This window comes from Papio anubis, chromosome 20, assembly GCF_008728515.1.
Source record: "Papio anubis isolate 15944 chromosome 20, Panubis1.0, whole genome shotgun sequence".
In the NCBI taxonomy this organism is placed as follows: Eukaryota; Metazoa; Chordata; class Mammalia; order Primates; family Cercopithecidae; genus Papio; species Papio anubis.
The window spans coordinates 19,231,074-19,258,631 of NC_044995.1; the positions used below are offsets into that span (position 1 = coordinate 19,231,074).

General features: G+C 43.5%; 1 protein-coding gene across 4 annotated transcripts; it reads right to left on the minus strand.

Moving 5' to 3' along the window:
• Positions 1-1,375: 1,375 nt before the first annotated feature.
• ZNF875 (zinc finger protein 875) lies at positions 1,376-26,430 on the minus strand. 4 transcript variants are annotated; one of them, XM_009194321.4, is made up of 5 exons: positions 26,278-26,430; positions 25,799-25,887; positions 16,724-16,850; positions 16,168-16,263; positions 1,376-3,716 (listed from the first exon to the last, which is right to left on the minus strand). In XM_009194321.4, the coding sequence occupies exons 2-5, from the start codon at positions 25,829-25,831 to the stop codon at positions 2,053-2,055; spliced, it is 1,920 nt and encodes a 639-aa protein (XP_009192585.1). In that variant the 5' UTR covers positions 25,832-25,887; positions 26,278-26,430; the 3' UTR covers positions 1,376-2,052. The 4 variants fall into 4 exon arrangements, with proteins under 4 accessions (XP_009192585.1, XP_009192577.1, XP_009192568.1 ...); XM_009194313.3 differs by having other exon boundaries at positions 1,376-3,719; XM_009194304.4 differs by having other exon boundaries at positions 26,158-26,396.
• Between the last annotated feature and the right edge of the window lie 1,128 nt (positions 26,431-27,558).

Below are 27,558 nucleotides of genomic sequence, written 5' to 3' on the forward strand. Positions count from 1 at the left end.
TCCAGCCTCTAAAAGTGCTGGGGATTACAGGCTTGAGCCACTGGCCCGGCCAGGTAAAGGTATTTTTGAATGGACCTCTTCCTAAAACCTAGAGCTAGGATACTTGCTGTCACCTAGGTATTATATAATAAAACAATCTTCTACCCATGGACTATGCCTGTCTCCATGAATTAACTAATCCCCAAACTCTCCTGAGGCTGACTCTGTGGGGTCACGGTCTGGGGAACACAGATAAATCCAGCCCGCGGTGTCTTTAGAGTCTTTTGTTTCCCAGTTGGACAGACGGACGTCAAAGAGACCAGAGCTCTGGTGTTGTGGTTTTGGAGTAGAAATAGAATAAAGAACCATCATTAAAAAGAAAAACAAACTTTCTGTATTAAGGCTGACTCACCTAAAGCTGGCAAAACAAGAAATGGACAAAAATAGCAAAGTCACCAATAACATTATCAAAAGAAGCAAAGGCTCGAAGGAATATGCTGTGGAGACTGTCCCAGCACTCCCTCAACATAAGGATAAGAAAAGTTCCCCTTAGAATCCCACCTCCCTCCGTGTGATTGTACCTTGCTCTGCAGAGTTGTGAGTTATAGATTCCATAATTTTCTGTGGCAGTAACTTCCAAATTATTCTGTTTTATCTAAGCAGCACAGTGCAGTTTTAAGACATTACTTTCTAGGCAGGCCTAGGCACCTGCATGCATCTGGTATACAGCAAAGGTTATGAATAACCCATGCAAGGCTCTTTTTTAAACAAAACCCTAGATAACAGCCATCTGGGCTGCAAAGCAGATCATATATGATCCTGAGTTATGCCTATCACAATTTGATTAACTACCTTTACATTTCTGCCTCAATATCCTGGCTTTTTTACCACTACATTTTACCTGTAAACATTTCAAATTAGCCCACCCTTTTAGAGTGTGTATAAAAGTCAAATGTGAAATGTTTGTTTCTGGGCCAATTTTTGGATGTTAATCCTCTGGGTCTGAGTGCACTCAATAAATCATCTTGTCTCACCCTGTGGTCTCTCTGGTCCTCCTTCATACCGGCAATAGCTTCTGTAACATCCAGTATACAGTGGAAGGAATGTTCAAGTGTACCTGCAAAATGATACTGGAATAGTATTCATTTCCTCATTTCAACCTATTTAAAAGTACTCTCTCCATCAAAGTTACTGACACAGGATTTTTCTTAGCCACATTGCCAACCGAGGACCTCCACAGCGGGCGACAACCCCCCGCCTTGACCTCACTTAGCCCTGGGCCTGCCACTGGAGGTGCCCCGCCCTCTTGGCTGCCTGTATTATTATAGCTTATACCCACGTTAAGCGGTTCTGAGCACTTGTCCCGAGTCCAAGAAGAATGAGGATACACTGACAATTGAAGGGTGAGGATGGGTAGAAAAGAATTTTATTGAGCGAAAGAACAGCTCTCAGTGGAGAGGGGATGCAGGGAGTGGTCCCCAACTCCCATAGCAGGGTGATTTCTCTCCCACTGTGGCTGAGACTGGGTCTTTTATGGGCTCAGAATAGGGGAGTACATGTTGATTGGTTTGCAAGTATGCAAAGGCATCACTCAAAGGTGGGCACAGCAGTGTAAAAACCAATTAGAAAAGGACAGGCATATGCAAAATAGGTGAAGGGTTGGGATTAATCGGATGAAAGCACACCAAATGGGAAGACAGGTTCTCAATTCAGTATGAGGATTTAGCCAAGACTGTCTTCAGCTTTAAGGTTGTGTTTCACCGGGTACCCACCCCTATCTGTCTGGGCATTTGACTGCCTCTGGCCACTATCATTACCTGACCAGGCTTTCACAATCCACCATCCCCAGTGAGGAAGGGCAGGGCTCCTGAAAATGAGCCAGCAATTCTCCTTTAGGTGGATGGAGATACAAGTCTTACCAGTACAGTCTCATGGACAATCACATATACAATGTCTCCACTTTGGTATCTAGCAATGGCTGACAAAGCCACAGCGCTGTGTGCATCCTCTGGTGTCTGATGAAGTATGACTCCTGGGTAAGGCTGTACCACATTCCCTGTACACATGAAGTTTCTATCCTGAGTGTGTCCTCTGATGTCTGATAAGGTTGGACTTCCGACTAAAGCCCCGCCCACACTTTCTGCAAATATAAGGCTTCTCTCCTGAATGTGTCCTCTGGTGTCTAATGAGGTGTGACTGCCGGTTAAAGCCTTGCCCACACTCCCTGCACACATGAGGCTTCCCCCCTGAGTGTGCCCTCTGGTGTTTAATGAGAGTTAACTTAGCACAAAAGCCTTGCCCACACTCCCTACACACAAAGGCACCTGAGTGTGCCCTCTTGTGCCTAAATAGGTTAGGCTTCTGCCGAAACCTTCTGCCACACTCTCTGCACATAAAAGGCTTTTCCCCTGAATGTGTCCTCTGGTGTGAGACGAGGGTGGACTTATCATTAAAGCCTCGTCCACACTCCCTGCATACAAATGGCTTCTCCCCTGAGTGTGTCCTCTGGTGTGTGATGAGGGTTGATTTCCGGGTAAAGCCTCGCCCACACTCTGCACATACAAACGGCTTCTCCCCTGTGTGTGACCTCTGGTGTTTGTTAAGGTTTGACTTCAGGCTAAAGCATTGCCCACACTCCAGGCAGGCATAAGGTTTAACCCCTGAGTGTGTCCTCTGGTGTGTTTTGAGGTTTGATTTCCAGCTAAAGTGACGCCCACATTCTGTGCATACATAAGGCTTCTCTCCTGTGTGTGTCCTTAAGTGTCTGATGAGGTGTGACTTCTGGCTAAAGCCTTGCTCACACTCCCTGCAAATGTAAGGCTTCTCTCCTGAATGCGTCCTCTTGTGTCTGACCAGGTGTGAATGCTGGCGAAAGCCACGCCCACATTCCCTGCAAACATAAGGCTTTTCCCCAGTGTGCGCCCTCTGGTGGGTGATGAGGTTTGACTTCAGGCTAAAGCTCTGCCCACATTCTTTGCACACATAAGGCTTGAGCCCTGAGTGTGTCCGCTGATGTGTAAAGAGGTTCGACTTCCAAGTAAAGCCTCGTCCACAATCCTTGCACACATAAGGTTTCTCCCCTGAGTGTGTCCTCTGATGTGTGATCAGGTTTGACTTCCAGGTAAAGCCTCGCCCACATTCCCTGCACACATAAGGCTTTCCCCCAGAGTGCGTCCTTGGGTTTTTGATGAGGATTGACATACTGCCAAAGCTGTCTCCCCACTCAGTATACATGTAAGCTGTCTCCCCAGTTTGTGTCTTCTGGAGGCTAAGGAGGTTTGACTCCTTGATAAAGCCTGGCCCAAACTCTTCATATTTGATTTCTCCAAATCCTGAGATTTCTAAACCATGCAATACTTTGTCTGTTTCCTCAAGGTCTGCCTTCCTTTCAGGGCTGGGTCCTATATCCACCACTGTGTTGTCTTCCTCGGACCGTGCTGGCTGTTCTTCACGTGGGCTGGAGAGTGCCTTTGAAGTGCCACTTTTGCTTACTCTCCCAAACAGGAGTCTGGAGTCTTCTCCCTCTTGAATCCATTCTGTTTTGCCACTCAAGCAGAATGGACCCTGCTGTTGTTTCTGATCTTCCGGATAGTGTTTACCCAGCTGGAGAGGATTTCCTGCCCATAAACTTGAAAACAGCTGAGAGAGATGACTCAGCCACACATGTTGGCTGAGAGCTTGCTGATTGGAGAATATCAGAGGGCAGGAGGGGCAAAGTCGAATTTCTGGCTTTGATTCTGCTGAAGAAAGAACATTTTCAGAAGGGTCATAGGCAGGGCTGTGTAGGCAATTTTGCCTTGCCCATTGGTCATTCATAATATATTTACATCACAAGCTATCTCCCAGCTAGACAAACTTCCCAGGATCTATTTTTCATTTCACATCATGCATTACACTTTCTTTTTTTTATTTTTTAAAGAGAGTCGTTCCTTCACCCAAGCCAGAGTGCAGTGGTGTGATCTCAGCTCACTGCAACCTCCGCCTCCTGAGTTCAAGCGATTCTCCTGCCTTAGCCTCCTGAGTAGCTGGGATTACAGGTGCCCGAGACCACGCCCAGCTAATTTTTGTATTTTTAGTAGAGACAGAGTTTCCCCATGTTTGCCAGGCTGGTCTTGAACTCCTAACCTCAGGTCAGCCTGAGGCTCCCAAAGTGCTGGGATTATAAGCGTAAGCTACTGTGCCCAGTCCTATGCATTACATTTTCTTTTTTCTTTCTTTCTTTTTTTTTTTAAGATAGAGTCTCGCTCTGTCGCCCAGGCTGGAGTGCAGTGGCGCGATCTCGGCTCACGGCAAGCTCCGCCTCCCGGGTTCATGCCATTCTCCTGCCTCAGCCTCCCAAGGAGCTTGGACTATAGGTGCCCACCACGACGCCCGGCTAATTTTTTAATTTTTTTTATTTTTAGTAGAGAGGGGGTTTCACCATGTTAGCCAGGATGGTCTCAATCTCCTGACTTCATGATCCACCCGCCTTGGCCTCCCAGAGTGCTGGGATTACAGGCGTGAGCCATCATGCCCAGCCTACATTACATTTTCTATTGCAGGAGTTGGTAAACTCACCTGACAGGGCAAATCCAACCTGAATCCTGTTTCTGTATGGCCTGCCAGCTAAAAATGGTTTTTACCTTTTTAAGGGGTTGAATTCAAAAGACGGAGACAGAGAAAAGAGAGAGAGGAAGGAAGGAAGAAGAAGGAGGAGAAGGAAAAGGAGGAGAATAAGAAAGAAGAAGTGACAAATATTGCACGTGTTCTCAAAAACTTAAAATATGACGCCTGTAGTCCCAGCACTTTGGGAGGCCGAGGCAGGCAGATCATGAGGTCAAGAGATCAAGACCATCCTGACCAATATGGTAAAACCCTGTCTCTACTAAAAATACAAAAATTAGCTGGCCATGGTGGCATGCACCTGTAATCTCAGCTACTTGGGAGGCTGAGGCAGAAGAATTGCTTGAACCCGGGAGGCGGACATTGCAGTGAGCCGAAATTGCACCACTGCACTCCAGCCTGGCGACAGAGCAAGACTCTGTCTCAAAAAAAAAAAAAAAAAAAAGGAGGGGACAAACAAAATGAGGAGGAGAAAACAAATGAAAGCCATCTTAATTGGAAAGGAAGACGTAAAAAAAAAATCTTTTGTTCACAGATTATATAATTTTGAATGTATAAAATTTCAAAAAAGCAACTAGAAGTCATAATTGTACTTAGGTCATATAAGATAAATATATAAAAAACAATTATATTTCTATATACTAGCAATGACTATTCTAAAAATGAAACTGAGAAAACAATACTATTCACAATACCATAAAAATAAAATGCTAAGGAATAAATGTGACAAAGCAGCACAAAGTTTGTAAACTGAAAATTAAGGCTGGGTACAGTGGCTCATGCCTGTAATCCCAACACTTAGGGAGGCTGAGGCAGGAGGATTCTTGAGACCAGAAGTTTGAGGCCGGCTTGGGCAACACAGTGGGATGAAAGAAAGAGAAGAGAACGAGAAAGAGAAAAGGAAAGGAAAGGAAAGGAGGAAAAGAAGAAAGATTTTAAAAAAGAAAATTAACATTGTTGAGTGAAATTAAAGCTCCAAATAAATAGGGAGACAGTCATAGACTGGAAGGTTCACTATTATTAAGATGGTGATTCTCCCCAAAATTTATCTGCAGATTCAACATAATCATCGTATCAGAACCACAGCAGGCTTTTGGTTTTTTTCCCTTTTGGAAATTGACAATCTGATCCTAAAACTTACATTGAAATTGAAAGGACATAAAATAGACAAAACAACTTTTGAAAAAGAAAATAAAATTGGGGAGTGTACACTTCTAACTTCAAGACGATATAAAGCTATAGTAATGAAGATAGTGTGCTACTGTCATAGGAGGAAGATGGAGATCATGGAACAAAATTGGGAGACTAGAAATGAACACTTAGATTCACAGTCAGCTGATTTTTGATAAAGGTGCCAAGGTAATTCAATGGAGGAAAGGATACTCTTGTTTTGTTTTGTTTTTTTGAGACGGAGTCTCGCTCTGTCGCCCAGGCTGGAGTGCAGTGGCCCAATCTCAGCTCACTGCAAGCTCCGCCTCCCAGGTTTACGCCATTCTCCTGCCTCAGCCTCCGGAGCAGCTGGGACTACAGGCGCCCGCCACCTCGCCCGGCTAGTTTTTTGTATTTTTTTTTAGTAGAGACGGGGTTTCACCATGTTAGCCAGGATGGTCTCGATCTCCTGACCTCGTGATCCGCCCGTCTCGGCCTCCCAAAGTGCTGGGATTACAGGCTTGAGCCACCGTGCCCAGCCAAGGATACTCTTTATATGAGATTGTGAGGACAACTGAATATTCACATGCAAGAAAATGAATTTAGACTTTCACCTCAATTGATACACAAAAATTAACTAAAATGGATTGTAGCCCTAAATGTAAGAGCTAAAACTGTAAAACTTCTAGAAGAATCCAATGAAGAAAATCTTCATAACCTTGAGTTAAGAATAAAGTTCTTAGTTACAATACCAAAAGCACAACCTATTTTAAAAATTGGTAAGTTAAACTTTATCAGCATTTAAAACTTTTGTACCTGAAATGAAAATGAGAAAATGAAAAGATAAGCCACAGAGAGGGAGAAATATCTGAAAATCCTACATTGATATAGGACTTGTGTCTAGAATATACTAAAAATTCTTACAATTCAATAAGAACACAATCTAATTTTAAAATGAAGAAAAGAATTGAATAGGCATTTTACTAAAAAAGATATGCAAATGGTTAATAAACAATGAAAAGGGCCAGGCATGGTGGCTCACACCTGTAATCCCAGCACTTTGGAAGGCCAAGATGGGTAGATCACCTGAGGTCAGGAGTTCTCGACCAGCCTGGCCAGCATGGTGAAACCTTGTCTCTACTAAAAATACAAAAGACAAAAACTAGGCCTAAAAAAAAAAAAAAAAGAAGAAAAGATCAACATCATCAGCTATTTGGGAAATGCATTAAATGCACAATGAATTACCATGACACACCGCTAGCATGTCTATAATCAAAATCAGTGACAATACCAAGTGCTGACAAGAATGTGGAGAAACTAAAACCCTAATATATTGGTAATAGAAATGTAAAATGGTACAGGCACTTTAGAAAACATTTTTCCAATTTTTTTTTTTTGAGATGGAGTCTCACTCTGTCACCCAGGCTGGAATGCAGTGGCACAATCTTAGCTCACTGCAACCTCCGCCTCTCAGGTTCAGGCGATTCTCCTGCCTCAGCCTCCCAAGTAGCTAGGATTACAGGCACCTGCCAACACGCTCAGGTAATTTTTGTATTTTTAGTAGAGATGGGGTTTCACCATGTTGGTCAGGCTGGTCTCAAACCCCTGACCTCAGGTGATCTACCTGCCTCAGCCTCCCAAAGTGCTGGGATTACAGGCACGAGCCACCGCACCCAGCCCCAATTTTTAAAAAGGTTAAACATAAACATACCATACAACCCAGCAATTATACTCCCAATTATCTACCCAAGAGAAATGAAAACATATGTGCACACTAAGACTGGTATATGAGTGTTCATAGCAACACTATTCACAATAGCCAAAAAGTGGACACATTCACATGTCCATCAATGGGTAAACAGAAAAACAAAATGCGGTATATCCATACAAAGGAATACTATATAGCAATAAAAAATGCATTACTGATACATGCTGCAACTTGAATGAACATCAAAAACATTATGCTAAACAAAAGAATCCAAGTATAAAAGACTATATATTTCGGCCTGGCACAGTGGCTCACACCTGTAATCCCAGCACTCTGGGAGGCCAAGGCGGGTGGATCACAAGGTCAGGAGATCGAGACCATCCTGGCCAACATGGTGAAACCCTGCCTCTACTAAAACACAAAAAATTAGCCAGGTGTGGTGGTGTGCACCTGTAGTCCCAGCTACTCAGGAGGCTGGGCCAGGGGAATCACTTGAACCCGGGAGGTGGAGGTTGCGCCACTGTACTCCAGCCTGGCATGGGTGGTGTACACCTGTAGTCCCAGCTGCTGGAGAGGCTGAGGCAGGAGAATGGCATGAACCTGGGAGATGGAGCTTGCAGCGAACAGAGATCGCACCACTGCACTCTAGCCTGGGAGACAGTGTGAGACTCTGTCTCAAAAAACAATAATAATAATAATAATAAAAAGTGAGAACTGGCTGGGTGCAGTGGCTCATGCCTGTAATCCCAGCGCTTTGGGAGGCCAAGGCAGGTGGATCACCTGAGGTCAGGAGTTCAAGACAAGTCTGGTCAAGATGGTGAAACCCTGTCTCTACTAAAAATACAAAACTTAGCTGGGTGTGGTGGCACACACCTGTAGTCCCAGCTTCTCGGGAGGCTGAGGCAGAGAACTGCTTGAACCCAGGAGGTGGAGGTTGCTGTGAGCCGAGATAGCACCACTGCACTCCAGCCTAGGCAACAGAGTGAGACTCCATCTCCAAAAAAAAAAAAAAAAGTGACAACTGAGGAATTGTATTCTAAAATGTCAGTGTTCAATAAATGTGATTCATCACATAAACAGAATTAAAAACCATATGATCATCTTAACAGATATAAGAAAAGCATCTGATAAAATCCAATATCCCTTCATGATAAAAATCTTCAACAAACTAGGTATCAAAGGAACATACCTCAAAGTAAAAGGAGTTATCTGTGACAAACCTACAGCCAACTTCGTACCAAATGGGCAAAAGCTGAAACCATTCCCCCTAAGAATTGGAACAAGACAAGGATGTCTGCTGTCACCACTCGTATTCAACTTAGTACTGGAAGTCCTAGAGAGAGCAATCATGCAAGAGAGAGAAAAGGCATCCAAATAGGAAAAGAGGGAGTCAGATTATCTCTGTTCTCCAAGAATCCGATACCTAGAAAATCCTATACCTAGAAAATAATTCTATACCTAGAAAACTCTAAAGATCCCTCCAAAAGACTCCTAAACCTGATTTAAAAAAAAAAAATTCAGTAAAGTTCCAGGATACAAAATCAATGTATAAAAATCAACAGCATTTCTATACACCAGTAACATTCAAGCTTAGAGCCAAATAAAGAACAAGATCCCATTTACAATAACCACATGAATGCAAACACACACAAAATACCTAAGAATACATCAAACCAAGGAGGTGAAAGGTCTCTGCAAGAACTACAAAACACTAATGAAAGAAATCACAGATGACACAAAGGGAAAAACATTCCACGCTCACAGATTGTAGGAATCAATATAGTTAAAATGATCATACTGCCCAAAGCAATCTAAGATTCAATGCAATTCCTATCAAATTGCCAACATCATTTGTCATTCTAACATTCTAATTCTAATAGAATTAGAAAACAACAATTCTAAAATTAATATGGGACCAACAAACCTGACTAGCCAAAGCAATCCTAAGCAAAAAGAACAAAGCTGGAAATATCATATTACCTGACTTCAAACTATACTAAAAGGCTATATTAACTGAAACAGCATGGCGTAAGTACAAAAACAGATATATAGATCTATAGAACAGAATACAGAACCCAGAAGTAAAACCACACACCTACTACCAACTGATCTATAAGAAAGTTGACAGAAATAAACAATGGGGAAAGGGCACCCTATTCAATAAATGGTGCTGGAAAAACAGGCCAACCACATGCAAGAGAATGAAACTGGACCCTTCCCTCTCATATACACAAATCAACTCAAGATGGATGAAAGACTTAAATGTAAGACCTCAAACTATAAAATTCCTAAAGGAAAACCTAGGAAAAACTTCACTGGACATTGACCGAGGCAAAGAACTTATAACTAAGTCCTCAGAAGTGACTGCAGCAAAAATCAAAAATTGACAAATATGATTTAATTAAGCAAAAGAGCTTCTGCACTGCAAAAGAAACAATCAACAGAGTAAAAAGACAACCTACAGAATGGGAGAAAACATTTGCGAACTATGCACCTTATAAAGGACTAATATCCAGAATCATAAGGAACTTAAGCAAATCAACAACAAAAACCCAAATAACCCCATTAAAAAGTGAGCAAAGGACATGAACAAGTACTTTTCAAAAGAAGGTATACAAACAGCCAGCAAACATTAAAAAATGCTCAAAATCACTAATCATCAGAGAAATACAAATTAAAATCACAAAGAGATCTTGCTACCAGTGAACGATGGGAAAAGAAAACCCACAATGAGAAAGGCCATCTCACACCAGTCAGAATGGCTACTATTAAAAAGTTAAAAAAAAAAAAAAAAAAGATGTTGGTGAGGATGCAAAGAACATGGAATTCTTATATATTGTTGGTGGTCATGTAAATTAGTTAAACCTCTATGGCAAACAGTATGGAAATTTCTCAAAGAAATACAAATAGAACTACCATTCAACCCAGCAATCCCAAGACTGGGAAAATAAATTGTTCTACCAAAAGACATCCACACTCGTATGTTTATTGCAGCACTATGCACAATAGTAAAGTCATGGAATCAACCTATGTGTCTATCAATAGTGGGTTGGATAAATAAAATGTGGTATACACACACACCATGAAATATTATGCAGCCATAAAAAAAGAATGAAATAATGTCCTCTGCAGCAACATGGATGCAGCTAGAGGCCATCATCCTAAGTCAATCAATGCAGAAACAGACAATCAAATAACCTATGTTCTCACTTACAAGTGGGAGCTAAACAATGGGTACACATGGACATAAAGATGGAAATAATAGACACTGGGGACTCCAAAACAGGGCAAAAAGGATGGAGGTAAGGGCTGAAAAACTACCTATCAGGTACTATGTAAACTATTTGGGTGATAGATTCAATAGAAGCCCAAAACCCAGCATTACATAATATACCCATGTAACAAACCTGCACATGTACCCTCTGAATCTGAAATTAAATAAATAAATAAATAAAATGTCAATGTCATAAAAGACAGAGAAAGATTATTGAAATAATAATTTCCTTCCCTTAATAATAACTAAGGGAACGTAAACAGACATGACATGAAAATGAACTAACTAACCTTGGACTGGATTATGTTCTGGAAAATAAAAAAACATATTATTCTATAGTGTTGACAAAATTATAATACAAATGGTAGGTAATAGGCAAAATTACTGTATCAAAGTTAAGTTTACTGAGGTTGATAACCACACTGGTTATATGAGAGAATATCAATATTCTTAGAAAACTCACAGAAAAAGTTTTAACAAACACTTACAGGCCAGGTGCAGTGGCTCACACCTGTAATCCCAGCACTTCGGGAGACCGAGGCAGGCAGATCACGAGGTCAGGTGTTCAAGACCAGCCTGACTAACGTGGTGAAACCCCATCTCTACTAAAAACACAAAAATTAGCCGGGCATGGTGGCGTGCACCTGTAATCCCAGCTACTTGGGAGGCTGAGGCAGGAGAATTGCTTGAACCGAGGAGGTGGAGGTTGCAGTGAGCCGAGATCGTGCTACTGCACTCCAGCATGGGTGACAAAGCGAGACTCTGTCTCAAAAAACAAAAACAAAAACAAAGACAAAAACAAAACAAATACATATGAACATACATATACATATACACATACATACATATGTACTGAGAAAGGGGAAGGAGGGAGAAAGGGCATGCATGCAAAAGAGCACATGAATAAAGGATAAAGCAAACTAAGTAAAATAGTAGGTCATTTTATGATGCCGTTTACATAATAACATATATGCCACATGTCTTAATCTGTTTTGTATTGCTATAACAGAATACCTGAGACTGGGTAATTTACAAAAAAGTTTATTTGGCTCACAATTCTGGAGGCTGGATGGTAGCCCATTTGGTGACGGTCTCGTGCTGCTTCAAATCACAGCAGAAAGAGGAAGGGAAAGCAAGCGCATGCAAAGAGGCCAAACATCAGAAGAAGCCTTGTTTTATAACAACTTGATCTCACGAGAACCAACCGAGTCCAAAAGAACTAACCCAGTCTGCATAAGCCATTCGAGAAGGCGGAGATGCCACAACCAAATACCTCTTAAAGGCCCCACCACCTTTCAATACTGTTAAATTGGCAATTAAATTTCACCATGAGTTTTGGTGGGGACAAACCACATCCAACTCACTGCACCATATATATTTATTCTACTATTTTTATTTTTGCAAATATTCTGTAATTTTGAAGCAATTTCCAAAAATCAATTCAAAAATAAGTATGAGGAAGCCCACTAACGAAAATGCCAGCAGACTGAAGTGGTCACAAGAACCCTCCAGAAGAAAACAATAAGACTGGATAAAATATAACAAATAACTATTCAAAGGCACTGGAAAATATACACAACCAGCCAGAAGATGGGGAAGAGTTTATGCTAAAAAAAATCGCAACAGAAAGGGGTAATAATTTTGTTTGTGGCTTTCTTGCCTGAGAGCACTCCTAATACCTACAGAAACAAGAGGAGGGGAGGGGAGGGGAGAAGAGGGGAGGGAAGGGGAGAAGAGGGGAGAGAAAGGAAGGGGTGGGGGAAAGAAAAAAACAATAACTGAAATTTTAAAATTCATTAGACAGGTTTAGTAGCAAACAGAAAAAGAAAACAGATTAGTGAATTTGAAAATAAATTAATTAGAAATTACCTATATCCAACCACCCCTCAAAAAAGAGAGGAAAAAGATTGAAGAAAAATGAACAGAAGCTTATGAGATACTATGAATCTTCAGAAACACATTTCCAGCGGTCCAATATATAGGTAAACTGGAGTCCTAGAATGAAAGGAAAGAGTAAAAGGGACAGGAAAAATATTGAAATAATAGCCAAGTATTTCTCACAGTGAGTAGAAAATATAACTTAGAGAGCCAAGAAGCTTCATAATGCTCAAGTAGTAGAAACACAAAGAAAACAACTCTTAGAAACATCACCGTCAAACTGTTAAAGGCCAAAGATAATGAGAAAATCTTGAAGATAGCCAGAGAAGATCAAAATAGAAAAGAACAATATAAAAATTACTCAACAAAAACTATAAAACTATGAAAGCCAGATGACACTGCAATGCTAGAGAAAAATATGTTAACCAGCGATTCTATCTCCAGTTAATTTTCGCAAACTGAAGAGGAAATAATCTTTTCAGATTAAAATGGAAAATCCGATGCCAGGTAACTGTACTAAACGTTAAAGGAAGTCCTTCAGGATGAACGAAAATGGTATCAGGTGGCAACTTGTATCTACATTAAGGAGTGAAGCGTATAAGAAATGTGACAGATATAAAGCACACACACATATTTCTACATATATTTCACTTAATTTCTTTAAAAATACATATTACTATACGATGGCTTAAAAATTGTAACACTGTAGTATTCGGTTTAGGATTAGCCAGGCCTGATGGCACGCACGTAGTCCCAGCTATCCGGGAGGCTGAGACAGGAAAATTGCTTGAGCCCAGGAGGTGGAAGTTGCAGTGAGCCGAGATCGTGCCACTGCACTCCAGCCTGGCGACAGAGCAAGACTCCGTATCAAAAAAAAAGCAAGTAGGGGCCAGGCGTGGTGACTCACGTCTGTAATGCCAGCATTTTGGGAGGCCAAGGCAGGTGGATCACTTGAGGTCAGCAGTTCAAGACCAGCCTGGCCAACATGGTGAAACCCCATTTCTACTAAAAATACAAAAATTAGACAGGTGTGGTGGCACACGCCTGTAGTCCCAGCTATTCAGGAGGCCGAGGCAGGAGAATTGCTTGAACCTGGGAGGCGGAGGTTGTAGTGAGCCGAGATCATGCCACTGCACTCCTGGGTAGGTGACAGAGTAAGACTCTATCTAAATAAAAAAATTTAAAAAGCAAGTAGGTAGGCCACAGATTGGAACATCTGATAAAGAGTTCATCTCAATGATTTATTTTTAAAAATTCAAATTCAAATCAACAAGAAAAGGCAAAAAGAATGGAAAAGGCTTCACAGAAGAGCAAACATCAAGGCCAGTCAAGGAATGAACATATAAAAAGATGCTCAAACTCAAAACTAATTAAATTACAGCTACTATGAGAGGCTATTTCATACTCAAAAGATGATCAAAACCTGAAGTCTGACCACACAAAGTATTAGGGAGGATGCAGGGCAACTAGAATCCTCACACAATAAAATGCTATGTGAGTGTGAGCAATTGCTATAGATTGAATTCTGTTTCCCCAAAAATGACATATTGGAGTCCAAATCCCTAATATCTCAAAAGATGAACTTGGCAGGAAGTGGTGACCAAACCTGCAATCCCCAGCACTTTGGGAGGCGAGACAGAAGCGGATCACGCGAGGTCAAGGAGATCCGAGATCATCCTGGCTATTACCGGTGAAACCCGTCTCTACCCAAAAATACAAAAACTAGCCAGAGGCAATGGCCCGGGCGCCTGTAGTCCCAGCTACTTTCGGAGGCTGAGGCAGGGAGAATGGTAGGCTTGGGAGGCAGGAGCTTGCAGTGAGCTGAGTCCACTGCACTCCAGCCTGGGGCTGACAGAGCTAGACTCATCTCAAAAAGATGAACTTAATTTGGAAACAGGGTTGTTGCAGACGTAATTAGTTAAGGTGAGGTCATTAGAGTGGGCCCTAATCCAATATGAATAATGTCCTTACAAACAATGAAAAGTTGGACACAGAGACAAGCACACAGGGAGAATGCTATCACGAGGTAGAGGCAGAGAACTGGTGGCTGCTCCTCCACACTAGGGATTGCCAGCAAACCACCAGAAGCTAGAGGAGAGGCATGGGACAGATTCTTCCTCACAGTCCTCAAAAGGAACCAACCCTACCAACACCTTGACCTCTACTGCTAGCCTCCAGAACTGTGAGAAAATAAACTTCTGTTGTTTAAGCCACTCAGTTTGTGGCACTTTGTTGTGGCAGCCCTAGAACACTACTACAACAGCTTTGGAGAATAGTTTGGCATTACTTTGTCAGATTGACCAGGTGCATATTCTTTCACTCAGCTGTCCTATTCCTAGGTACACATCCTAGATAAACGGGTGCTTATGTGCCCAAGGACATATCTATGAGAAGGTTCACAGCAGCATTCTTTAATTGGTCAAAAGAATACACTGTTAAAAATGGAATGGATAAATGAATTGTATTGTAATTATGCATATAATACAATATTATATAGCCATAAAAAAGAATGAAGCAGAGCTACATATACCAACATAGTACAAAATTAGTCTCAGTGAAGAAAACGAAGCACAGAAAGGTATACATAATATGACGACATTGATATAAAGTTTTAAAATATGCCAAACAACAATATACATGATTTAGCGATTCACACATATGAAGGAAAGAATAAGGCCATGCATGAGAATTATAAATCCCTAATATTGAAAAACAATTCAATTGGAGGGATGGGTATAGGATACCATCAGGGAAGGGGAAATGGGGATTTCAACTGTTTAGGTAATTTTTTATTTCTTAAGCTGGGCCACTGGCACATGAGTATGTATTTTATTATTCGTCATAGCTTAAGTATTGTGTAATAAATTATGGGAATCGGAGAGGTGGAGATAATCAATTAATCTTGGCATAAGAGTAGCTAGAAAGTATCTAGAAGGGTCGTAGACTTAACATTCATGGGGCGGGGCCGGGCGCAGTGGCTCAAGCCTGTAATCCCAGCACTTTGGGAGGCCGAGACGGGCAGATCACGAGGTGAGGAGATCGAGACCATCCTGGCTGACACGGTGAAACCCCGTCTCTACTTTAAAAATACAAAAAACTAGCCGGGCGAGGTGGCGGGCGCCTGTAGTCCCAGCTACTCGGGAGGCTGAGGCAGGAGAATGGCGTGAACCCACGAGGCAGAGCTTGCAGTGAGCTGAGATCCGGCCACTGCACTCCAGCCTGGGCGGCAGAGCGAGACTCCGTCTCAAAAAAAAAGAAAAAAAAAACAAAACATTCATGGGGTAGATGCAGTTTTTAAGATCAGGTGAGAAAGAAGACTATGAATGAGGAAAGACTAAGCATTACAGAGAAAACAAGTGAGGAATGGAGGCTTCCTGGTGTAGGAAAGAGACAAGGGAACCAGGGAAGTCCCTCCCTCAACTGAAGATTATGTTCCGGAAGGAAGACCATGTCAGGCAACCTTCCTCTTGGCTTCGGAGGCCTGGAGAAGAGCTTCTTCCCAGTATCTGAGAGATGCCTCCTCCTTCTCTATCTGCCAAGCTGTAGATTATCCCATCTACCCCACACTCACACTCACCTGGACAGAGGTCCAGCGAACATTTTCTCTCCTCTCTCCAGGGCTCTTCCCCTCGCTCCAGCTGAGCAATGAGTTTTGGTTTGGAAGACGGAATTTCTATTCATAGGGAAGAAAATGAGGACATTGTTGGTTATGGGCTCAAGAGGGCATTCTAGAACTCAGAGCTGAAATGGGTGAGGCAACCCAGAGGATACAAAAGACCTATGAATAGTTCTGTCTCTGAAGTAGAAGGGTTGACTAAGGAAAGGTGACTCCAATCAGAAAGACAGCATATTATGAACACTTGGTGGATGAAAAATTTCCTGGGTTTGGAGCAAAATAAAGACAGAGCGCAAGCCTTGGGAAACAGGTCTGGAAATGGAGTGTCATCCATAACATGAATAAATCAATCTATCTGCTTGCAATTCTACTAAATCCAGATTTACCCAGAGGAAAAAGGTAAATTGTTTTTAAGCTCAACTCTAAGGGAAAGGTGCTCTGCGGGTAGCCCTTCCTCATGATGAGTGGAAAATACTCTGTAGGGCAGAGTTTAAGTGCCAAAGGAGGCCGTTCTTACCCAGTGAGACCAGGTGGTTATAAGTCTCCAGCATCACCTCCCTGTGCAGGGTCCTCTGAGCAGGGCTCAACAATCTCCACTCCTCCTGGGTGAAGTCCACAGCCACATCCCTGAATGCCACGGATGCCTTTAACACAAAACACACCTCTGCTCATCCAGGAGCCTGTCTTTCCCTCCCAGTTTAGAATGAGAGGTCAAGGCCAGGCCCCGTGGCTCATGCCTGTAATCCCAGCACTTTGGGAGGCTGAGGTGGGCGGATCACCTGAGGTCGAGAGTTCGAGACCAGCCCTACCAACATGGAGAAACCCCATCTCTACTAAAAATACAAAATTAGCCAGGCGTGGTGGCACATGACTGTAATCCCAGCTACTTGGGAGGCTGAGGCAGGAGAATCGCTTGAACCTGGGAGGCGGAGGTTGTGGTGAGCTGAGATTGTGCCATTGCACTCCATCCTGGGCAACAAGAGCAAAACTCCATCTAAAAGACAGACAGAAAGACAAAAAGAAAAGAAAGGAAAGAAAGGAAGAAAGAAAAGAAAGGAAAGAAAGGAAGGAAAGAAAGGAAAGGAAGGAAGGAAGGAAGAAAGGAGAGAGAGAGAGAGAAAGAAGAAAGAAAGGAAAGAAAGAAAGAGGAAAGAAAGGAAAGAAAAGAAAGAAGAATGAGAGGTCGAAAGGCTTCCCTAAGGGAAGCAGAAAAGATTTCTACACCCTACTTTGGATTGTGACCTTGGCACAAAGGGGTGAAAGACCATTGTTCTATCTCTGCCAAGCCAGCATCATTTATGCACCTATTACTTACTGTCAATATCCCAGGCTAGCTGCTATGGAGGATAAAAGCAAACAAAACCAAAGCCCTTACAAGCTAGAGAGAGTTTTAAAACTAGGCAGGGAGAAGAAGACACCACACAAGCACAACTAAATAGTAAAGAATCATCTTGCTGAGTTTGAAAATTTTCTGAGACTACTTGGTCTCAGTATTTGTTCTACTTGAAGCAGTGGCGCCTCTGGGGTTTGGGGGCAAATAACTCACCAATATATATAGTTCCTACAGCAGGACTCACTCCTTCCTCTACCAAATGCTGCCACATGCCTGCTCAGGCCTAAGGAGGGAAACTGGGTGGTGATGAAGAGTGTGGACTCAAACCACACTATCTGGATTTGGAACCCATCTCTGTCCCCAACTAGTGTAACCTCAGGCACTGAATTAGCTGCTCAGCACGTCAGTTTCTCCTGTGAACTAAAAATAACAGTGCTTATCTCAAAGGGTTGTGGTTAGGATTAGGATTACTGTGAAGGGCTCAGACAAAATGCCTGGTGCAGTCCCTGGTTGTTCTATGTAAAATTCCACACCCTCACGCGGGTTTCATTCCCCTCGCCTGCTTTACTGTGTTCCCTTAACTCTAAGATAATACATGATATTCATTTCTACTTTCTGGCTTCCCACTAGACATCAGTTCCATGTGCATGGCTGGATCACTGTGATTGCCCTGGTGTCTACAACAGAATCTGCAAATACTTAGCAGTCAGATATTTTTAAATAGCCGAAAATGATTTATTATTATTAGACAAGCAACAAAGTTTCAAACGAACCTCTGCTACCTAGAAAGCTGTACTTTGGAGGATGGGAATATATAACCGTCCTTGGCATGGAAGTTCGGTGAGATTTCCAAATGAGTCTGGAAATCTAGCACTGGGATTCTTCCCTGCCCAACACTTACTCTCTTTGGGTACAATCTGTAGTCCATAGAGGGGTTTAATTTGACCATATACTGCTTTAAAACTTGTGTTTATATCAATTAAATGTTGGAAGATTTCATATGAAAATCTCAATCTGTGGGTTCTGTTAAAAGTCCATAAATCTGACCACCCTGGGCACTGCACTGCTATAGGACCAGAGTTGGCTGACAGTGACTCATGCTGGGGGTCTATCAGCCGCAACACACTATTGGAGACTGCCTCACCAGTGTCATTCATTTAGGCATATGCCTTGTCTCTTTGATTTGATTTTGCATCCCCTTCTCAGAATGCCTCCATCACTCCTTGAGGGTACGACATTGTGTCTCTAAAACTAATTCCACACTGTACCCTTCCCAGGGAATCCTCCCTACATTTCCTGTCCCCTACCAGCTCCATTATTCTACACTGGCTGGCCTATGAAATGGCCTTAAGACTCTACCCACACCCAGTTATACTGATAGCTGTCTCCAAACCCAGCCACCCCCAATGCACTGAATCACAAGAGGAGGGCACAGATGAGTGACACCTTTGGTTCTCACACCTCATCTCTCTCTGGCTATACTTCAGAGCTACCTGGGTGGTGTTTTAAATTATGGATTCTTGAGTCCCACCACAAATCAATAAAACCAGGAGGCCTGGGGGTGGTGGCTCTTTGGGAAGCTGAGGCGGGCAGATCAGGAGGTCATGAGATCAAGACCATCCTGGCTAACACGGTGAAACCCCATCTCTACTGAAAATACAAAACACTAGCCGGGCGTGGTGGCGGGTGCTTATAGTCCCAGCTACTTGGGAGGCTGAGGCAGGAGAATGGCGTGAACTCGGGAGGCGGAGCTGCAGTGAGCCAAGATGGCGCCACTGCACTCCAGCCTGGGCAACAGAGTTAGACTCTGTCTCAAAAAAAAATAATAATAATAAAATAAAAAAACAGGGGATGGGGCTTTTGTACTTCTAAAGGCTCCTAAAAGTAGAGTGATAGTTGTGAATCACTAAGTCAGAGAAATTTCAAGAGGGAGAGGTCATGTAGGATTGAGGATCAGGAAAAGTTCGTGAGAAGGAGGTACTCACTGTTGAATCTAGGTGGTGGTAAGTGAGTGTTCAATGTATAAGGTTTCCTGGTTTTTTCCATATGTCTGAAACTGTTTATCATTAAACACTGGAGAGAAAAAGACTATTCAGGTACCTGCCTAGTCACTGTTGTGATTTGCTTTTACAACCCCTTCTCAGAACATACACACATACACCCCTTGAAAATCTCCAGTGAAGGAGCAACATTACAGAGCAACTAATGTTACTTTAACACATTTAACACATCTGGTTATTCCTCCAGCCCCGGAACAACTCATGGTTTGTCTGTGAACCATGCATGTAGGGGGCATTGTAAACACTGTATGGCTGACCCTCATGATCCACTCCAAATCTCTCCCACGGAGTAGAAACACAGCTAGAAGCTTGGGGGAGTTAATTCATCCACTTGCCAGCTGAAAAGTAAATATATGAAAAATGAATGGTAACCAACAGGCCACAAGAAGTTTTACTGCAGGATTCTAGCAAAAGACTTCTTCTGATTTGTAAGATGGAGTCACAGGAAGTCAGCACTTTTCCTGATGCTCAGAAACATGGGCGCAGATTACCCAAAAGAGGCAGCAGGGCTTAATGCACTGGCTCAATGTGTGGTCCCTGAACCTGCAGCACTAGCATCCCCTGGGAACTTGTTAGAAATAAAAATTCTCAGTCCCCATCCTAGGGCTACTGAATCAGAAACTGTGGGGGGACACCAGCAACCTGTTTGAACAAGGCTTCCAAGTAATTCTGATGCACACTAAAGTTTAACAACTACTCAGTGGCTAAAAGCACAAACTTTGGAGACAAACTGTTTAAATTACAGTCCCCTCTCTTAGTTATCTTATCTACTTAGGTATCTTAGTATCTGTGTCTCAATTTCCTATAAAATCGATATTATAATAGTACTCACCTTATAGGGCCATTGTGAGAATTAAACAAAGTTGCTATTGGGAAACATCCTATGGCTTTGAGGGGAACCAGCCTGGATGAGGCTGACACTGTAGAGAACAGGTTAGACTGCGGAGACGAAAGAACCCCAGTCCTTGGTAAGCTTATGGAGCTGAAGGACCAACCCCAAAGTGCACCCTCTCTCTGAACTTCCTTTTATATGGACTAAGTTATTTATTGTTTAGAACAACTTAAATTAGGTTTACTGTTGCCTGCGGCCAAAAGCATTGTATCTAACCAGTGGGTGGGTACAGTGGTGGCCCCAGTGAATCATGCCTCCCTGTTTCTACCCTTCATGCAGTCTCCTCCTAAACTAACCCTGGGCTTGGCCATGGGACTTGCTTTATCCAGTGGGACATCAGCAAACATGATGCAAGCAGATGTTTGAGAGGCATTTGAGTTCAGGGCTGGCCTTCTCTCTGTGCAGGAAACCTTGAGACCACCATATGAATAACCTGAGCTTGCCGGCTGAAGAGGCCACATGGAGGAGAACCAGGAATCGAAGCATCCCAGCCAACCAGGCTGTCAACCACCAGACAGGTTGAGACCATCCGGCTCTAGCTGAGCAGCCTACAGCCACATGTGGATGCCAAGAGGATCAGCCCAGCCATGCCGGGCCTACTTGCTGACCCACAGGATTTTGAAAAAATGATTTCATTTTAAGCCGTTAAGTTCTTTTTTTTTTTTTTTTTTTGAGATGGAGTCTCACTCTGTTACCCAGGCTGGAGTACAATGGCGTGGTCTCAGCTCACTGCAACCTCTGCCTCCCGGGTTCAAGTGATTCTCCTGCTCCCGCCTCAGCCTCCCAAGTAGCTGGGATTACAGGCGTGTGCCACCACATCCGACTAATTTTTGTATTTTTAGTAGAGAGGGGGTTTCACTTTATTGGCCAGGCTGGTCTCAAACTCCTGACCTTGTGATCCACCTGCCTCGGCCTTCCTAAGTGCTGGGATTACAGGCAAAAGCCACTGTATGCGGCCTAAGCTGCTATGTTCTTTAGGCCGCTACGTTGGTACACAGAAGTGAAGTGCTGCCATAACAAAATGCCTAAAACATGTGGCATTAGCTCTGGGAGCAGGACATGGGCAGAGGCTTGGAAAGCATCCAGGAAAACTATTAACACGGGCTGGAAAAGCAGTAAACAAACTGCTAGTGGGAACTGGAAAAGGAGTGAGGAAACTGATATGGCAGCTTGAACAAGGCAACTTGTATTATATATTAGCAAAGCTATTGCCTGCATGAACTTGGAAAACAAAAAATATATCTGATGAATTTTTGGATCTAGCTAAAGAGATCTCCAGAAAGCCTGTTAGAAGTTTCAGCTGGGCCAGGCGTGGGGGCTCACATTTGTAATCCCAACATTTTGGGAGGCCAAGGTGGGCGGATCACCTGAGGTCAGGAGTTCGAGACAAGCCTGACTAACATGGAGAAACCCCGTCTCTACTAAAAACACAAAATTACCCAGGTGTAGTGGTGCACGCCTGTAATCCCAGCTACTTGGGAGGCTGAGGCAGGAGAATCGCTTGAATCTGGGAGGTGGAGGTTGCAGTGAGCCGATATCGCATCATTGCACTCCAGCCTGGGCAACAAGAGGGAAACTGTCTCAAAAAAAAAAAAAAATCAGTTGGATGTTTCTAGCGACATATAATAATGTCCAGAAACAGAAGAGCTGAAGAAGTAATTATACAGCTTGCAAGCATAATTTAACGGAAATATAGACAAGTCAGGACTTGCTAGCTTGGAAATAAAATTGTTTTACATCTTCAGTCTCTCCAGTTGGCACATGTCTCAAAATAAAAAAATAAACTCAGAGTACAGATCGAATCAAGAGTTTGCCTAAAAGACCCAAACTTTAGGACCTCTGAAGTGTTAAGGGGATGCCTAGTGGAGTCTCCAAGCTAGACAAAAAGGCTTCTGAGATTCGTATGGGCATTGTCCCGTAGCACCGACATCTTGCCAAAGATGAGAGGCCTATTTGACTGTGATTTCAGCTTTTGCTTAATAGAGCAGTCCCAAATCTGGTACATGGGAAACCCATAGAGCTTTCAAGGAAGTCCGAAGGATCTGAAACAGTTCAAAATGAAGAGGCCTCCTCCATGCCTAATTCCTGTCCTTTCTGAATGGGAGCATCTACTGTAATGTCTCTCTCTCACCGCTGTATGTTAGGTAGGGAGTGTTTGCGGTGGAGGGAAACAAATGACTTGCCTTTTTAGTATACAGGTATCTGACTTAAAAAGGATCCACTGAAGAAGCTTTAGCCATATTCAGACTGTTACACATAAGATACTGGACTTTTGAATCTGAAGATGAAACTTTTGGGGATCTTGGGAGGGGGGTGAGTTTATCTTGCACATGGTAAGGGTATGAATCATTGGGACCAATAAATCATGTCTCCCTGTATCTACTCCCTTATGTTATCCCCTCCTATGATGACTCTGGACTTGGTCATGTGACTTCCTTTGGCCAAAAGGACATCAGTGAACATGACAAAAGCCAAAACGTTAAAAGTACTTGTTAACTGGGGCTGTCCTCTCTTCCTGTGTAGAGAAACCCAAGACCGTTTGACCAAGCCCAAGCCCACATGGAAGAGAACCAAGAAGAAACTAGGCACCCCAGCCAACCAGCCTCCTGTCACGCACGGATAGTCCTCCAGCCCTGGTCAAAATGCCAGCTGACTGCAGCAAAATGACAAGACCAGGTGAAACCTGCAAAACCTACCTGCGCCCAGCCCCAGATATGAATCTACCCAATTATGTGCTAATAAGTGATTTTGTTTTAAGCCATTGATGTTTAGGATTGTTTATTACACAGCAAAGGCTGATACACTGATAGAGCGATCACGTTATATGAAAAATACTTGGTGACTAACGTGACCGTCGGCTTGCTGGGATGCCCATGATGTCAGAAACTCCTAAGCTAGTCTTGGAGAGCAGCAGATTCAGTCTTCCCATTTCTCACTCACTCCTGGGCATGAATTCATTAAATGGGAAAGGGAACAACAGATTGACCTGACCTACTTTTATTTTTCTCCTCTCTTTTCAGCTGAGTAGATAAAAAGCAAATGTAAATGTATCTAAGTTAAAAGTATACATAAGATGACTCCCCTGTGGTAACAATAAACACATTTTCAGACTGAATAATCAGAACATGACGTCAGACAACAGGATACAACACTTGAAATGAGGACTGTTCTAAATATCTAGGATACCGAAATGAGGCACTAAAGGTTTCTGAAGGTTTCTGAAAAGTGATGTTACTGCAATGTTGGGGAAAATGAGGATTACAGAAACATGTAGTGGGTTGCAAAGAACCAAGTCAACATTTGGAAACAAATCAGGACACTATGTGAGCTTTCACATGAGAGAAGAAAGAAATCTGAGTCGGCAGGTCTACCCTGGTAATCAAAATCTGCACAGTGTAATAATTAGAATAAAAACAAATAAAAGTTGCATAGTAGGGCTGGGCGTGGTTGCTCACACCTGTAATCCCAGCACTTTGGGAGGCCGAGGTGGGTGGATCACCTGAGGTTAGGAGTTCAAGACCAATCCGACCAACGTGGTGAAACCCCATCTCTACTAAAAATACAAAATGAACCGGGCATGGTGGCGCATGCCTGTAATTCCAGCTACTTGGAAGGCTAAGGCAGGAGAATCACTCGAACCTGGGAGGCAGAGGTTGCAGTGAGCTGAGATCATGCCATTGCACTCCAGCCTGGGCAACAAGAATGAAACTCAGGCCGGGCGTGGTGGCTCAAGCCTGTAGTCTCAGTGATGCTCTGATAACATCCAGGAATGCATAATCCCCACCACAGGAGTCCACAATTAAGAAATCTCTTTTCCTGTCTAAATTCCACTCAGATTTCTTGATAAGAATAGTGAAGGCAAATCTGAAATAACCAAGTTAACCCATATCAAAAATGACTGTTAACCAGCCTGGCAACTGTGTTGCTGCTTGAGCCACCACACCTGGCCAAGGTTGATTTTTAAATACGCATAACGGGCCGGGCGCGGTGGCTCACGCCTGTAATCCCAGCACTTTGGGAGGCCAAGGTGGGTGGATCATGAGGTCAGGAGATCCATACCATCCTGGCTGACACAGTGAAATCCCGTCTCTACTAAAAATACAAAAAATTAGCCAGGCGTGGTGTCGAGCGCCTGTAGTCCCAGCTACTAGGGAGACTGAGGCAGGAGAATGGCATGCACCTGGGAGGTGGTGCTTGCAGTGAGCCAAGATGGCGCCACTGCACTCCAGCTTGGGTGACAGAGTGAGACTCCGTCTCAAAACAAAAACAGAAACAAAAACAAAAAACCTTCAGCAAGTCCACTGGCCACCATAATCCTTATACACTGTAGCGACAGTCCAGCCTCTGAAACTAACTATGCTTCCTTGCCACCTCCCACTGGAATGCCTTCCCCCAGTCTCCAACTTACCAAACCAGTCAGGGGCAACTCAGACAGCCCTATTTCTAGGAGTCCTCCCCAAGCATTTGAAATCACAGCATCTGTGCTGTCCCTGCCCTTCATCCACATCACCAAACAATTATGCATGTATGTCTCTTTACTTTTATTTAAACTGTTCCATATGTGTTGTTCACAATTAACTATTTCATGAGTGACTGTGGTATGGATGGAGCAGCAAGGAATGCTGAGGGAAGACTCCTGTCAGAATGAGCCACTCTTCCAGGACTAGGAATGATCTCAAAGGTAAAATTCAGGTCAGACTATGTTGGGAGTCGAAAAGACCAAAGGGATCATGCCCAACTCAGCATTTCACTGGAGGTTATATAATCAAACAGCAAACTGTTTACCATGAATGCAGGATGTGAGCAAACTCACACTGCGCCTGACACCAAAAGGTTTGCTGCGGGCCATCACTGCCTGGCGCTGGGCTCCTTGAAGTTATCTACCAGGAAATCTAGCGCCCATTGTTGGAAGGACGCAGTCTCCCAATTGAGAACCAAATGGCCAACTGACAATTACCTGACATTCATCCCCTCTTTCTCGTTATACGGGAGAGTTGTGTAAAGCTCAGGGCCCTTGACCACTAGAGACAAAGTGCCCCCTGACCGCTTCTTCCAAATATACTCTGTCTCTTGTTTTTTATTCCCTTTGTTCTGTCCACCAGGTCCGTGTAGGTTAAAAGTGGCGCCCCGGACAGCGACAGAATCGGATGCTCTACAAGACTATATCAAACTCCTCCTTGTTCTACAGACTAGTAATGACTAGAACTAGGAATGACTTTGCCCAATACCAACAAGGCAGCCTCCAGGACAAAAGGTAATGGAACCCATTCCGTTGACAGCCAAGATGGAATTACAGGTAATTCTCACCTCTTTTTTGGCTCTCAGGCGCCCTGTGGCCATTTTCCTGGTCTCCTGCGTGCTCTTCCTGGAGAAGGGCAAAGTCTCAGAAGACAGATCTGGGGATGTGAAGAGAAATAAAAGAGTGGCCTAGGTGGAAACTGCCTCCCCATGAGATGAAGCGCAGACCGCTCCAGAGCCCCATAGTTGGGGTCAGGGATGTCACAGAAATCACCGGGGCAGCCAATTCCCATCCAGAGGGGGCCCAGGATGACCCAACACCCTCAAGCTCAGCCGCAAGCTCGGGCCAGGGAGTAAAGCCCTTGTCCCCAAACAACAGAGTGAGGGTTTGTCTCTAACCCTGTGGACTCCAATGAAAAGAAAATGACCTGGAGGTGCCCACAGGAGAGCGTCGGAGTTCTGAGCCAGCTCTGCGCTCCCAGCCTGCGTCCCCATGAGTAACACAGGGACACGCAGAGGGGCATGCTGCCTGCCTATAGGGCACTCACGGAACGCGGGTGCACGCTGCGGATCCTGAAGCCGAAAGTCAGGTAACAAGGTGCAGATGGGTGGGAGAGACCTGAAGCGGGAGGCCTTCCCGGATCCCAAAAAGCCTAAGGCGCCGCGCCCACCGACCGGACGGGCTTCTGACGTCAACGCTACACACTGAAGGAGGATAGGGAGGGGGCGGAAGTGACCGCAGAGGCCTCTGGGGATTGTAGTTTCGAAGCTAGAGAGGCGCCGGCCACCACACCCAGCTAGGGTTTTTTTTGTATTTTTTTTAGACGAGGTTTCACCGGGTTAGCCAGGATGGTCTCGACCTCCTGACCTCGTGATCCGCCCGTCTCGGCCTCCCAAAGTGCTGGGATTACAGGCTTGAGCCACCGCGCACGGCCCTAATCACCTCTTAAAGGCTGCACTGGTCATCGCTGCTGCATTAGGGGTTGAGTTTCCCACGCATGAACTTCGGGGAACACACTGAAACCACAGCAGTCCTCATGGAAACCTTCCAGAAAATCTGTGTGCCTGGCACTCCGGAATCCCTCTTTTCCACCCCTTCTCCCTGCAGCTCTAACATCGTGTCCCTTCATTATTTTCCATTTGAGCATAGGAAAGAACACTTTCCTACATTACACTTTACATTCCTGCATTACACATTACACAAAGAACACTACACCCATTTCTTATGAACCTTTCCTACACTAAAATAATTCCATCACTCAGATAGAAATTTGCAAAAATAAATTTTCATTTTTGACATGAGAATATAGTTTAATGGAAACCCTAAAATACACAGAAAATAAAAATAATCACCAAAAATGTTCCATGAATCAAAGCAACACATATAGTGAGATCTTATATCCTAAAATATATAGACCTAAATATGTTATTTTAAAAATCGAGGAAGAAACACAAGGAACTCTATACACACCTTTAAAAATATGCTGTCTAGTTTAATTCTAGAATTAATTTGGAATTCTGTTAAGAAAGATATATTTTAATAGGAAAAGTAAGTCATTAATGTATCAAAGAAAACAATCATTCTTGTATTGCAAATAAATGCCCAACCAAGACAAAAAGGCACGTCACATCTTATGGGAAAAGATGGAAATGAGGGTGAGAGGAAAACTGTGACCATTGAATGTAAGACAGAAAAAAGTCAGGGCAGGATGTTAAGGAATTGGAAATGATTCTCCAAATTAAAGGAATATGAGACAGAAAGAGGAGAGAGGGAGGCAATAGTCTCCCTCCAGGGGTGTGGGGGTATCTCCCTTTCAAAGGGCTGTTTC